General features: G+C 35.8%; 2 protein-coding genes across 3 annotated transcripts; both read right to left on the bottom strand.

Moving 5' to 3' along the window:
* Positions 1-4,951: 4,951 nt before the first annotated feature.
* Positions 4,952-6,102, bottom strand: LOC147540309 (uncharacterized). Its single transcript, XM_086643209.1, is given in 2 exon segments — positions 4,952-5,157; positions 5,160-6,102. Coding segments are annotated over 2 exon segments (1,149 nt in total).
* Positions 6,103-6,545: 443 nt separating this feature from the next.
* Positions 6,546-9,303, bottom strand: LOC147540308 (putative serine/threonine-protein kinase PBL7). Of its 2 annotated transcripts, XM_086644482.1 has the most exons (5): positions 9,197-9,288; positions 7,796-7,944; positions 7,490-7,679; positions 6,977-7,360; positions 6,546-6,888 (listed from the first exon to the last, which is right to left on the bottom strand). In XM_086644482.1, the coding sequence occupies exons 1-4, from the start codon at positions 9,219-9,221 to the stop codon at positions 7,098-7,100; spliced, it is 627 nt and encodes a 208-aa protein (XP_086500608.1). In that variant the 5' UTR covers positions 9,222-9,288; the 3' UTR covers positions 6,546-6,888; positions 6,977-7,097. The 2 variants fall into 2 exon arrangements, with proteins under 2 accessions (XP_086500608.1, XP_086500607.1); XM_086644481.1 differs by having other exon boundaries at positions 7,796-9,303.
* Between the last annotated feature and the right edge of the window lie 5,326 nt (positions 9,304-14,629).

Raw genomic sequence — 14,629 nt, 5'->3', positions numbered from 1 at the left:
AAGTCTCATGAGTTGAGTCCCATTATTGAATGTATAAGTGAAGCAAATTTCTCCATTTTTAGGGACAGGCCTAACCCCATATAAATACCGAGATCTCATAGAAGGAATGTCAATAAATTTTTGCCCATTGCATAACCCACTTCTCCAAATCTTTTCCTTACCGTCCCATATCAAAATTTGTGGCGATTGTAAATTATACATTGCCTCCGAAAAAGCAATTCGGTAGAGGTGCTTATCGGGATGAAGAGAAACGACACGACATATATCTAGAATTATTGTGGGGTTTTTTTTCAGATTTGAGCATAGATAAAGCATCTCGTGATTTTTGTTTACTGGTTAGTGGACTTGATGCATCAGAATTTATAATCGGTGAGAAGTAACGACAGTTATCGAGGGAGCGAAAACGGACGCAAGCAAGAACTACCATTATTAGGGTTTCAGAACTAACATATGCTCGTGCTTGTAATGCCTCCATGAATTCCTTCGTTCCAGATTTCGCAATCGTCCCCAAATTGTTCACCAAATCGGCTTTCGTCATTCTGATTCGACTATCAATGATCGAGCGAGTCTTATTAACTTTATCAAGAACAATCTTGGTGAAGGGTCCAGGTTGAGCACCCAGCTTGCTTTTATCTGTTAAGCTTGCAAATCTGATCTTATCCAACGCATCCGAAGAGTTACGAAATAATTCACTAAGGAAAATTTCTTTGTTACTATAGAAAGCATTAATAATAAGACCGAGAAGTTGATTTATTTCTTTTTCTTTCTCAAACAGTGAAAGAGTATTGTTGTGAACTTTTTGTTTAATATCAATGAAATCATCCTCTTTTATTACTTTTTTATAGTTGGAATCATCTTTTTCAACTTCTTCGTACTCTTCGTCTTCTTCTTCGACTTCAACTTCTTCGTGGTAATCCTCTTCAACTCCTTCTGTAATATCATTGGGTTCATCTTCTTTAGTTAATACGCTAGCATATCGATTCATATCGTCAGTCCTAGTAGTTGTATCAATTGAATAATTAATCACATCTTCTTCCTGATTGAAAGTTAAAGTAGGCGAGGAAGATGGTCGACGTATTACTTCAGTGAACGTATCGTTGGAATGATCAAACCCCAATTTTCTCAAAATAGTTGATTGTAGTTGAAGAGATTGTGGTGTATTAGAAGAGAATAGTTTGTCCAAAGTGTCAACTGATTTGAGAGCTCGATCTTTGGATATTTTTATCAAATCTACCACCAACGAAGCATCCTCTTTCTTCTTATCATCAATAACTTTTTCTTCGGACAACGACATAGATTTCTTCAAAAGTGTTGGTTGCGCAAAACCGTCAAGAGAAGATGGTTGTGTTGGTGCTGGTGAATAATAAGTGTATGAAGGTAGAGGTGCCGAAGATGGTAGGGGTGGTGAATAATAAGAGTACGGAGTTGGTGGTGGTGGTGGTGGTTCTGGTGTTGGATAGTAATAAGATGGAGGTGATGGTGTATAACACACTGGTGGTGGTGGTGAAGGTTGGTATTGACAAGGAGACGGTTGTTGAGTATAATTAGAGTACGGAGGTGGTGGTGGTGGTGCAGTTGATGTCGGATAATAAGAAGATGGAGGTTGTGATGGGTTTTCTCTTAAGGTTTCTCCAGGATTCCAATGATAATCGTACGAACTATTTGGAGAAAAACAAGAGGCGCATAAGCATTGATTCGTTATCCCTTCATGAGTATAATCTAGTTGATTATAATTCTCTTGAGGAATAGAGTATGAACGATACTGATTTGACTAGTCTGGAAAAAAAATTCCAGAATCATTAGCCCAAAACTTTGGTGGCTCTGAATACCACATGATGTAGAACGCAGCGGAATTAAAAGAAGATAATAAAAGTAAACGAAAAACGATAAAAGAACGAATAAATAACTATAAACTTGATTAAACTCAATTGGTTTTTCTCTTCAACATGAAAATAAAAGACAGACTGAACCTCCTTTTATAGGATTTTAGACTTTCCTAGATAGACTCAAACTAGGCTTTCCTAAATAATGGAAATACTGAAATACTGCAACTTCCTAAATAAATAGACTCAAACTAGACTTTCCAATTAATGTAAATACTGAAATAATGTAATTTCCTAAACCTAAATTCAATCATACTAAAACTGGGACTTTCCTAATTCTAAACAATATGGCCGATTGACCTACGTGGCCGATAGGTCCACGGCAAAAGCGTCCATACCGGATGCTCCTGCATCATTTTGCATTGGAGATGCTCTTAGTACTTCACCCCCAAAATGAAAGTTGCGGTAGTACGTAGGCGTTAACCTTCATTTGGTTTATTTCGGTCAATTTCTCGTTAAATGGTTGTAGTGTGAAACGCACGTGTGGTATGTGACAAAAATACCCTTCATCTAATCCAGCATTGAGCAATCTTTCTCGTGATCAACAGTGGTAAAATAACCTAGAACTGTTTAATGTATCAAATCAAAATAGATGTTTGAATATTATCCTCAAAACAGCCTTTAAACTCCAATTGTTGAAACCCTAGAGCTCTATAAAAAGCAAGAGCTTCAACCAAGAGAGTAACTTCATTATTGCTAAAACGACGGGAGAAGGAGTTAAGTCTGGTTCTTCAAGTGAGGTAAACTTTGTTCACTTCCATTTTCGGTTGAGGGTCATTCTCTAATTAAGATATTTACACTGGAGTGTTATCTCAAATAGCATGTGTTATTTTCGTTTACAGAAAGTCATGTGTCAAGTTTGTGAGATGAAGACTCATGTAGCCTTATTGTCCCTCTCTTTGCTCGGCATGTACCAAAGAAATTGCGATGGCATTCGAAAAGTGATGGTGTCGAGTACTTCAAAAAATCCAGACAGAAAGTATTTGAGATGCCAATACCTCAAATGTGAAAGTTTTCAGTGGCTAGTTGATACCAAATTGAAACACAACCAAATGTCTATCCCAAAACTTGGACGTCAACTTTAGTCTATATATCACAAACTTAACTCTACCTGCCTTGAGGAAATTGCTGAGATAGTCACAGAGCATCCTCCATTATTGTCGTTAAGGTCCGTCCGATGAGGGTCATATCATCCATCATCTTGAGGTTCTTTTACTGCTTGCGCTCAAGTCCATTTGTTGAAGGGCTCCTTGAGTCTTATCTTCTATATTTTTAGTGTATATATAAGAGGTACAGTTCCAAACGTAAACTATTGTTGGCCCATCTAAGAAAAAGTAAACGAGGTCGTCGATTTTCTGGCCGCCCCAAACCCCAAAACTTGAGTTGGTCCAATGTGGCAAAGCTAGGATTTCAATATAAAAATATGACATTAACATTCCAAGAGAAAAAGAAAGACAAAAATGAAATAAATGGCAACAAAAGATCTGGCCAAAAAGTAGGGTATAATCTATTTTTTTTTTTGTTGAAAGGGTATAATCTATTTAAAAATAAAGAGTAACATTTTACACCCAGCTGGATTAGATATAGTGACCTTTGGGTATGCTCGATGAGATGACAAACCTCTCCCGATTAACTATGCCAATAATAATTTCTACCTAGTGTTACTTAACCTAATTTGGCTAGGTACCATTAGGTCAGGCTAAGTGGGCATGTGCGGGTGTGCGAGTAAAGGTTTTAATCCGTACACGCCCACCAAAATGTTGTGAGTTAGGCGGGTTGTGTCTGAGACGGGTGCGGACTTCCATGATCCTCATTGGGCTCGAGTGCCTTTAAGCGAGTTTGGACCCACAGACACAATTCCCACCCCTGGGTATTACAGTGACCATTACAGTGTGAGTTTATACATGAAAACATGCGAACAACCCGCACCCTCGATTGCTGACAAGGCTGACTGGGGAATCGTAAGGCTGACAAGGCTGAAACTGAAGTTTTACCTACAATAATGAAGAGGTCACCAGAAAGACCTAAGATGGCAAGGAGAAGAGGCCTTCAAGAACTTCAGAGCCAACAGTGAAAACAAAGAAAATGTAAAACATGTGAATCTCCTGGTCATAATAGCAGAACTTGTAAGCGACCTTCAGTGAAAAAAGAAAGTATCTAATATAACAGGAAAGACGAAAGAAGGGATAAATTTGAGCAAACAAAATTTTGTGCCTTCGTTGGACTTGTTATGGGTTCAACTAGTCATACTTAGGTTACTCCAATGATGAAAGTGTTATACAACAAGGTGTTGGAGTTTTAAGATATATAAAGTATTTCTTTTATGTGGGTTTTATCCATTTTTGAATTTGTTTTGCAGTTTAAAGTATTTTGTTAAAGTTTAGATCTTGCAGAAAACATATTCTAATAATTCAGAAATATCATTGTTAATTTATTAAGCTATATTATTTTCTGAATATAAGAAACTTATACTATGTTTCCGATTAGGTGCTTTGTGTTGATTGGTAATGAGCTTTTTCGAAAACTCATGTTCACAATCGATTTTCACACGTTAAGCCTTCATTATATTGAACCTGCTGCTTTTGCCGAGATGATCTTCGAGGATTATCTCCACTAGAGAATCTTGTGGCATGATCACCACCTTCAATATCGACCAGTGCTACTTTTAGTGTCGCAACTCTGATCACTAGCCTCCTCCTCAAACAGTTCCTCCCCCATTTCCTATTCCTAGCAGGCTTATGCTCCCTGGAGATCTCTTTTCCTACCTTTCCACCTCCCATGTGCACATTGACATCTTATTTCACTTTGGTTGTAGCATTCCGACGACCAAAAAAAGTCCTTCCTGTCATTGTGAAGGATTGTGATACTTTTTTCCGTATGGCCATGATTTTGCTAGTGCGCTGTAGTAGATGAAAAGTTCCACACGGTACTTTGTGAGCTTTTACCATCTTTACTTGATGCATGTGTTCTTTTGCAAAAATGACTGATCGTTAGGTCCTACTGGTACACCTTGAGCAGCCAAATCATAAGCAATAAAGGGTTTCATGAAACTTTGACAGCGTAGAGCTCTATTCACAATATCTCTGTAATATTCCTACCTTATAAACTGGAGATATTAAACTGCAAGAAGTTAATGCCTCCAATGAATGAACGCCTCCTTTCTTAATAAGTAGGCGAAAAGCCATTGAAACACCCTGACTTACAAGGTTCTTCCGAGCCACATCATAGTTATCAACTAGTAATGATAAGAACTCAAGAAGGGTTTGAGTCATGTAACATATTAGGGTATGGAATTCATAATCAATAAAATCCCAGGCTCAATGTTCATAATATTATCTACTCTTTCATAAAAAAACAGCCAATCGTAGAATAGCGCTAGTTTTGTATTGGCTTCAACATAATTCTTCCTGCAACACTCAAGTAACCAACAAATAATCGCCCATCTCGGAATAACATCGGATTGAATAATCTCATTAGATGGGTGACGAGCACAGCATATGAACCGAACAATATCACTGATAACAACATCACTCTCAGACCTGCAAAAAAACTTCCTAGCGAACCATTCTTGGTAACGTCTCTGATGCCCCCACCTTACATGGGTCATTAAAAATCTCAACTGTGATTCCGTTTCTGGGGAAATTCGAAGCAAAAAGTATTTACTTGATGTTCTTAAGCAATATAACTGTGAGATATCTGAAAACCCCCTGGTCCTAAATTGAGCTGGGTTCGACAACAAGTCTTTCCATATCGCACGAAACTCAGAAATGTAAACAATGTCTTGTAAAAGACGAACGCGGTCCCTCCCAATCCGTAAACACAAATGGAAGTTATACATATTCCACTTTGCTGGGTCGGAAAGCACCCGATGTACTTCCTCAATCATTTTGAAGGCAGCTTCTGCGCCAGGGAACTGGTTTTTATCCGGATGAAGCAGGAGAGCAAGTTTTCTATATTCTTTCTTAATTGATGCCTCAGTCCAAAGTTTGCACAACCTAAAGGATACCATACCAGTATTTATCAGACCCCAAAACCTTGAGCTCTGCAGCACAGTGTGCACATCACATACTGCTAGCATCTGGGTGGTGTTCCCTAAATTGGGAAAAAGAAGTTGACCTTCTTGGGGACAATTAATTCGTCGAGCGACAGTGAAATCCTTCGTTTCCATCTTCTTCTCGGCAATTTCCTTGGCTCTAACTGTCTGTTCTCTTAGTTGCATTCCATTATTGAATTTATAAGTGAAGAACACCGAAACTTATTCCGTCCAACGAATACAGATTAGCGAATCCTATCAGCTAAATTAAGACAATGGACTTCTCTCATTTGAAATGCCTTGGAAGCTTCTTAAACAATCCTGGCTGTGTTTGTCTAAAGTCCACCAACACTACAGATTGGCGAATCTATTGTGTATAGACGTAGGTCTGTGATATTGTCAGTTGTCTAAACAGGAAGAAGTTTTCATACAATGATCACCCATAATCATATTAGGCCAACACAATCAAGATATGGCCATATATTTTTAAATTAGTCCCAAACTAGACGGAACTAAAGACACTAAGAACTCGGCTTAAGAAATATGAATTAGCAATACTGAAGTAGGTAAAAGAACAAATCATTTACTTCGAAAAAGAAATGAGAAAAGTAAAAGGAAAATTACAGTAATAGACACTAAAAGCATGATCCATTTCATTGCTTAAACACTGTCAACAGTTATGTTTTCTATCCATTTCAAAATGATTAGATGCTAAATCACATATCTACCTCAGTTGTTTTTCTTTGAAGTGGAAGCCTCTGCAACGTTTGGAGCCGGGTACATGTGAGACGCAAAAATATTTAAGGCTTCTAAGCGTTCAACGACCACTTCCATCGTGGGTCTGTCACTTGGATTCCCCAGGACACAAAACATCGCAGTAACGAAGACTTCATGAATGTCTGGATCAACTAGTTTAGTGAGATCAGGGTCCACCATCTTGACATAAAGGCCCTTGGGGAATAAAAGTTGTGCCTGCATTTAGACGTGAAAACTTACTAATCGTAGAACAAAAGAAATTGATAAAGTTTCGACAATAATAATTAAAGTGAGTGTATCATACCCATTCAACGAGAGAGATGGGAGATCCATCCGCATATTCGGTAATGGCTTCCTTTCCCGTCAAAAGTTCGAGAAGCAATACTCCGAAGCTAAAAACATCTGCCTTCTTTGAAAGGCGAGCGTCATTTTTGATACTCCGGAGCGCAGTAGCCCTCTGTGCCCTTCGGAGTGCTAATGACATACGTGTCTCCATACGGAGCTAATCGTGTAAGCCCAAAATCGCATAATTTGGGGGTATAGTCATCTGTCAACAACACATTCCCGGACTTGACATCACAATGCACCAAATTGACTTCATTGTGCATAAAGCATAAACCTTTGGCTACACCCAGTGCAATTCTCATGCGAGAATTCCATTCGAGTGGGGTACGCTGAGGCGACATATCTGAAAACAAAACTGTAATAAGTTAGTGAAAACACGAGAGAAATAAAGAGAGAGAGAGAGAGAGAGAGAGAGAGAGAGAGAGAGAGAGAGAGAGAGAGAGAGAGAAGAGATTTATAAAAAAAGAGTAACCGTGAATGTGACGATCGAGTGATCCAAGGCTTAGTGATTCATAGACGAGAAGTTTTTCCCGTTCCTTTTCGCTATAACCTAACAAGGATGTCAGGTTAGCGTGGCCAAGTCGAGGAGCCACAAAGACTTCTGTTCGGAACTGCTCGGTCGCTTGATGGTCTCTGGTCTCTAACCTTTTAATCGCGACATTCTGTCCCAAACACACAAAAGAAAAAAACAATGGACATGCACATGTCATAAGAACAACATGTCAAAGACATAGAGAAAGTTTGGGTAAAGAGTTATAAATGCAAGAGTAATGTATACCTGTCTCTGGTTCTGAATATTAAGTAGCCCTCTATAGACTTTACCAAAACCACCGACACCAATCACACGTCCTTTCTTGAAATCCGCGGCTGCAGCTTTTAGCTCGTCAAAATCGAAGAGACGGAGCACAATAGGGTTATTCGCAATAACTAAAAAGGCATAAAACAACATTTTAGGCATCCTGGAAGACTTTTAGTAAACAAGGACTCAAGTGTGAAGAACACTCTGATTGTCATTAGTTACTAATAAAATCAACAAAGTATAAGAACAAGAAAATCATAAAATTGAATCAGAGATACAGATATTAGATTAGTGACTTATATTGTGGATATCAAAGATTGGAACCTTCTCCGACCATGTCCTTGCCTACAAAAAGCTGAACCAACCATGCTGCAACCTCCTGCTCCCAATCAAGGGTAGACACTTTGTGGACAGCAAGAAATGTCATACCAGGTAGCTTCAGAGAAGCAGCAGGCAAATAAGAGATGATAATCATGCTCTTCACACCTATCACATAACACACAGGTAGCATCTGGCAAGAAACCCCACTTAAAAAGCTTCACGTTGGTCTTTAAAGCTTTCTCATAGCTACCCAAGTAATAAAACTCTGCCTAGGGATATTGTGAGAGAACCAGACTATAGAATGCCATGGAACCACCCCACTCACCCTCCTAATATCCCCATTCAGGGTATACATACCAGACTGACCAGCAGTCCAAACCCTCTCAATCATCACAAGAAGCGTGAATATCATCAACTTCAGGAATTCTCTCGCAAATCTCCCTCAAAGCCCCTTGAAGCATACTAGGAGTAGCCCACTGACCATCAGAAATACAAACACTGACTCTAGCAGCAGCATTGAGCCTACTATCATGTCTAAAAAAGAGACTCAGATGACTATGAAGAACTCCCAGAGGGTGCCACACATCAAACCAAAAGTCAGTGTTCTCACCATTGCCAATCAGTACTCTAGCCAGCTTTAGGTACTAAGGAATTCTCTGATTGTCATTAGTTACTAATGAAATCAACAAAATACAGGAACAAGAAAATCATAAAATTGAATCAGAGATAGAGATATTAGATTAGTGACACTTATATTGTGTATTTCAAACAAAGAAACCTTCTCCGACCAATATTAAACCCACTGCCTTCACTTTCAGAACAAGAACGTTGAAATAAAAAAAAAACTAAATGTATATAAACTTGAAATCAAAGAACAAGAAAATCATATTTGAATGAGAGACAGAGAGATTAGTGAACTAGTGGCACTTATATTGTGTATTTCAAACAAAGAAACCTTCTCAGAACAATATTAAATCCAACTCGTTTCACTTTCAGAACAAAAACGTTGAAATAAGAAACCTAAAAGAAGATTAAAAAAAAAAAAAAAAAAACAGGTACCTGCTGAAGGGGTAGGTAGGTTCATCGAGTTTCTTCTTGTTCTTCAATTTTTCAGTGATTTTGGGAACACAACCCTTCAACATCGTTGTTTCGTTTCAGTCTTCGAGGGAGAAGAGAAAGGAAGAAGAAGGAGAGTGAGAGAAAGGAAGAAGGAGAGTGAGAGTAAGGACGTTGTCCAAAGATTCTATTTCCGTACAGTTTTTCTTGTTAAGACTAATTAACTTTTTCTTAATAACAGCCTATACTAATTAGTTAGTACTTTGAAATGTCATATTTTAATGAATAAGAAACCTAAAAGAAACCTTGAAATGTCATATTAATTAACTTTTTCTTAATAACAGCCTATACTAATTAGTTAGTACTTTGAAATGTCATATTTTAATGAATAAGAAACCTTCTCAGAACAATATTAAATCCAACTCGTTTCACTTTCAGAACAAAAACGTTGAAATAAGAAACCTAAAAGAAGATTAAAAAAAAAAACAGGTACCTGCTGAAGGGGTAGGTTCATCGAGTTTTTTCTTGTTCTTCAATTTTTCAGTGATTTTGGGAACACAACCCTTCAACATCGTTGTTTCGTTTCAGTCTTCGAGGGGGAAGAGAAAGGAAGAAGAAGAAGGAGAGTGAGAGAAAGGAAGAAGAAGGAGAGTGAGAGTAAGGACGTTGTCCAAAGATTCTCTTTCCGTACAGTTTTTCTTGTTAAGACTAATTAACTTTTTCTTAATAACAGCCTATACTAATTAGTTAGTACTTTGAAATGTCATATTTTAATGAATAAGAAACCTAAAAGAAACCTTGAAATGTCATATTAATTAACTTTTTCTTAATTAACTTTTTCTTAATAACAACCTATACTAATTAGTTAGTACTTTGAAATGTCATATTTTAATGAATAAGAAACCTTCTCAGAACAATATTAAATCCAACTCGTTTCACTTTCAGAACAAAAACGTTGAAATAAGAAACCTAAAAGAAGATTAAAAAAAAAACAGGTACCTGCTGAAGGGGTAGGTTCATCGAGTTTCTTCTTGTTCTTCAATTTTTCAGCGATTTTGGGAACACAACCCTTCAACATCGTTGTTTCGTTTCAGTCTTCGAGGGGGAAGAGAAAGGAAGAAGAAGGAGAGTGAGGGTAAGGACGTTGTCCAAAGATTCTCTTTCCGTACAGTTTTTCTTGTTAAGACTAATTAACTTTTTCTTAATAACAGCCTATACTAATTAGTTAGTACTTTGAAATGTCATATTTTAATGAATAAGAAACCTTGAAATGTCATATTAATTAACTTTTTCTTAATTAACTTTTTCTTAATAAAAGCCTATACTAATTAGTTAGTACTTTGAAATGTCATATTTTAATGAATAAGAAACCTTCTCAGAACAATATTAAATCCAACTCGTTTCACTTTCAGAACAAAAACGTTGAAATAAGAAACCTAAAAGAAGATTAAAAAAAAAAAACAGGTACCTGCTGAAGGGGTAGGTTCATCGAGTTTCTTCTTGTTCTTCAATTTTTCAGTGATTTTGGGAACACAACCCTTCAACATCGTTGTTTCGTTTCAGTCTTCGAGGGGGAAGAGAAAGGAAGAAGAAGGAGAGTGAGAGAAAGGAAGAAGAAGGAGAGTGAGAGTAAGGACGTTGTCCAAAGATTCTCTTTCCGTACAGTTTTTCTTGTTAAGACTAATTAACTTTTTCTTAATAACAGCCTATACTAATTAGTTAGTGCTTTGAAATGTCATATTTTAATGAGTAAGAAACCTAAAAGAAACCTTGAAATGTCATATTAATTAACTTTTTCTTAATTAACTTTTTCTTAATAACAGCCTATACTAATTAGTTAGTACTTTGAAATGTCATATTTTAATGAATAAGAAACCTTCTCAGAACAATATTAAATCCAACTCGTTTCACTTTCAGAACAAAAACGTTGAAATAAGAAACCTAAAAGAAGATTAAAAAAAAAACAGGTACCTGCTGAAGGGGTAGGTTCATCGAGTTTCTTCTTGTTCTTCAATTTTTCAGTGATTTTGGGAACACAACCCTTCAACATCGTTGTTTCGTTTCAGTCTTCGAGGGGGAAGAGAAAGGAAGAAGAAGGAGAGTGAGAGAAAGGAAGAAGAAGGAGAGTGAGAGTAAGGACGTTGTCCAAATATTCTCTTTCCGTACAGTTTTTCTTGTTAAGACTAATTAACTTTTTCTTAATAACAGCCTATACTAATTACTTAGTACTTTGAAATGTCATATTTTAATGAATAAGAAACCTAAAAGAAACCTTGAAATGTCATATTAATTAACTTTTTCTTAATTAACTTTTTCTTAATAACAGCCTATACTAATTAGTTAGTACTTTGAAATGTCATATTTTAATGAATAAGAAACCTTCTCAGAACAATATTAAATCCAACTCGTTTCACTTTCAGAACAAAAACGTTGAAATAAGAAACCTAAAAGAAGATTAAAAAAAAAACAGGTACCTGCTGAAGGGGTAGGTTCATCGAGTTTCTTCTTGTTCTTCAATTTTTCAGTGATTTTGGGAACACAACCCTTCAACATCGTTGTTTCGTTTCAGTCTTCGAGGGGGAAGAGAAAGGAAGAAGAAGAAGGAGAGTGAGAGAAAGGAAGAAGAAGGAGAGTGAGAGTAAGGACGTTGTCCAAAGATTCTCTTTCCGTACAGTTTTTCTTGTTAAGACTAATTAACTTTTTCTTAATAACAGCCTATACTAATTAGTTAGTACTTTGAAATGTCATATTTTAATGAATAAGAAACCTAAAAGAAACCTTGAAATGTCATATTAATTAACTTTTTCTTAATTAACTTTTTCTTAATAACAACCTATACTAATTAGTTAGTACTTTGAAATGTCATATTTTAATGAATAAGAAACCTTCTCAGAACAATATTAAATCCAACTCGTTTCTCTTTCAGAACAAAAACGTTGAAATAAGAAACCTAAAAGAAGATTAAAAAAAAAAACAGGTACCTGCTGAAGGGGTAGGTTCATCGAGTTTCTTCTTGTTCTTCAATTTTTCAGTGATTTTGGGAACACAACCCTTCAACATCGTTGTTTCGTTTCAGTCTTCGAGGGGGAAGAGAAAGGAAGAAGAAGGAGAGTGAGAGAAAGGAAGAAGAAGGAGAGTGAGAGTAAGGACGTTGTCCAAAGATTCTCTTTCCGTACAGTTTTTCTTGTTAAGACTAATTAACTTTTTCTTAATAACAGTCTATACTAATTAGTTAGTACTTTGAAATGTCATATTTTAATGAATAAGAAACCTAAAAGAAACCTTGAAATGTCATATTAATTAACTTTTTCTTAATTAACTTTTTCTTAATAACAGCCTATACTAATTAGTTAGTACTTTGAAATGTCATATTTTATTGAATAAGAAACCTTCTCAGAACAATATTAAATCCAACTCGTTTCACTTTCAGAACAAAAACGTTGAAATAAGAAACCTAAAAGAAGATTAAAAAAAAAACAGGTACCTGCTGAAGGGGTAGGTTCATCGAGTTTCTTCTTGTTCTTCAATTTTTCAGTGATTTTGGGAACACAACCCTTCAACATCGTTGTTTCGTTTCAGTCTTCGAGGGGGAAGAGAAAGGAAGAAGAAGAAGGAGAGTGAGAGAAAGGAAGAAGAAGGAGAGTGAGAGTAAGGACGTTGTCCAAAGATTCTCTTTCCGTACAGTTTTTCTTGTTAAGACTAATTAACTTTTTCTTAATAACAGCCTATACTAATTAGTTAGTACTTTGAAATGTCATATTTTAATGAATAAGAAACCTAAAAGAAACCTTGAAATGTCATATTAATTAACTTTTTCTTAATTAACTTTTTCTTAATAACAACCTATACTAATTAGTTAGTACTTTGAAATGTCATATTTTAATGAATAAGAAACCTTCTCAGAACAATATTAAATCCAACTCGTTTCTCTTTCAGAACAAAAACGTTGAAATAAGAAACCTAAAAGAAGATTAAAAAAAAAAACAGGTACCTGCTGAAGGGGTAGGTTCATCGAGTTTTTTCTTGTTCTTCAATTTTTCAGTGATTTTGGGAACACAACCCTTCAACATCGTTGTTTCGTTTCAGTCTTCGAGGGGGAAGAGAAAGGAAGAAGAAGGAGAGTGAGAGAAAGGAAGAAGAAGGAGAGTGAGAGTAAGGACGTTGTCCAAAGATTCTCTTTCCGTACAGTTTTTCTTGTTAAGACTAATTAACTTTTTCTTAATAACAGTCTATACTAATTAGTTAGTACTTTGAAATGTCATATTTTAATGAATAAGAAACCTAAAAGAAACCTTGAAATGTCATATTAATTAACTTTTTCTTAATTAACTTTTTCTTAATAACAGCCTATACTAATTAGTTAGTACTTTGAAATGTCATATTTTAATGAATAAGAAACCTTCTCAGAACAATATTAAATCCAACTCGTTTCACTTTCAGAACAAAAACGTTGAAATAAGAAACCTAAAAGAAGATTAAAAAAAAAAACAGGTACCTGCTGAAGGGGTAGGTTCATCGAGTTTCTTCTTGTTCTTCAATTTTTCAGTGATTTTGGGAACACAACCCTTCAACATCGTTGTTTCGTTTCAGTCTTCGAGGGGGAAGAGAAAGGAAGAAGAAGGAGAGTGAGAGAAAGGAAGAAGAAGGAGAGTGAGAGTAAGGACGTTGTCCAAAGATTCTCTTTCCGTACAGTTTTTCTTGTTAAGACTAATTAACTTTTTCTTAATAACAGCCTATACTAATTAGTTAGTACTTTGAAATGTCATATTTTAATGAATAAGAAACCTAAAAGAAACCTTGAAATGTCATACTAATTAACTTTTTCTTAATAACAGCCTATACTAATTAGTTAGTACTTTGAAATGTCATATTTTAATGAATAAGAAACCTTCTCAGAACAATATTAAATCCAATTCGTTTCACTTTCAGAACAAAAACGTTGAAATAAGAAACCTAAAAGAAGATTAAAAAAAAAAACAGGTACCTGCTGAAGGGGTAGGTTCATCGAGTTTCTTCTTGTTCTTCAATTTTTCAGTGATTTTGGGAACACAACCCTTCAACATCGTTGTTTCGTTTTAGTCTTCGAGGGGGAAGAGAAAGGAAGAAGAAGGAGAGTGAGAGAAAGGAAGAAGAAGGAGGGTGAGAGTAAGGACGTTGTCCAATGATTCTCTTTCCGTACAGTTTTTCTTGTTAAGACTAATTAACTTTTTCTTAATAACAACCTATACTAATTAGTTAGTACTTTGAAATTTTATATTTTAATGAATAAGAAACCTAAAAGAAACCTTGAAATGTCATATTAATTAACTTTTTCTTAATTAACTTTTTCCTAATAACAGCCTATACTAATTAGTTAGTACTTTGAAATGTCATATTTTAATGAATAAGAAACCTTCTCAGAACAATATTAAATCCAACTCGTTTCACTTTCAGAAC

The sequence above is a fragment of the Eschscholzia californica genome, unplaced genomic scaffold (genome assembly GCF_041429995.1).
Source record: "Eschscholzia californica isolate CP2 unplaced genomic scaffold, dmEscCali1.0.p SCAF_5, whole genome shotgun sequence".
Lineage (NCBI taxonomy): Eukaryota > Viridiplantae > Streptophyta > Magnoliopsida > Ranunculales > Papaveraceae > Eschscholzia > Eschscholzia californica.
The sequence above is the reverse complement of the archived record's forward strand: the minus strand, read 5'-3'. Positions and strand labels throughout refer to the sequence as shown.

Excerpts from the sequence above, each read along its gene's own strand:
- LOC147540308 (XM_086644481.1), bottom strand. The coding sequence starts at position 7,975 with ATGCCTAAAATGTTGTTTTATGCCTTTTTAGTTATTGCGAATAACCCT. Across the intron at positions 7,680-7,795 it reads ATATTCAGAACCAGAGACAG|AATGTCGCGATTAAAAGGTT; the intron begins GTATACATTACT and ends TGTTTGGGACAG. Across the intron at positions 7,361-7,489 it reads ACTCGATCGTCACATTCACG|ATATGTCGCCTCAGCGTACC; the intron begins GTTACTCTTTTT and ends TTTTGTTTTCAG.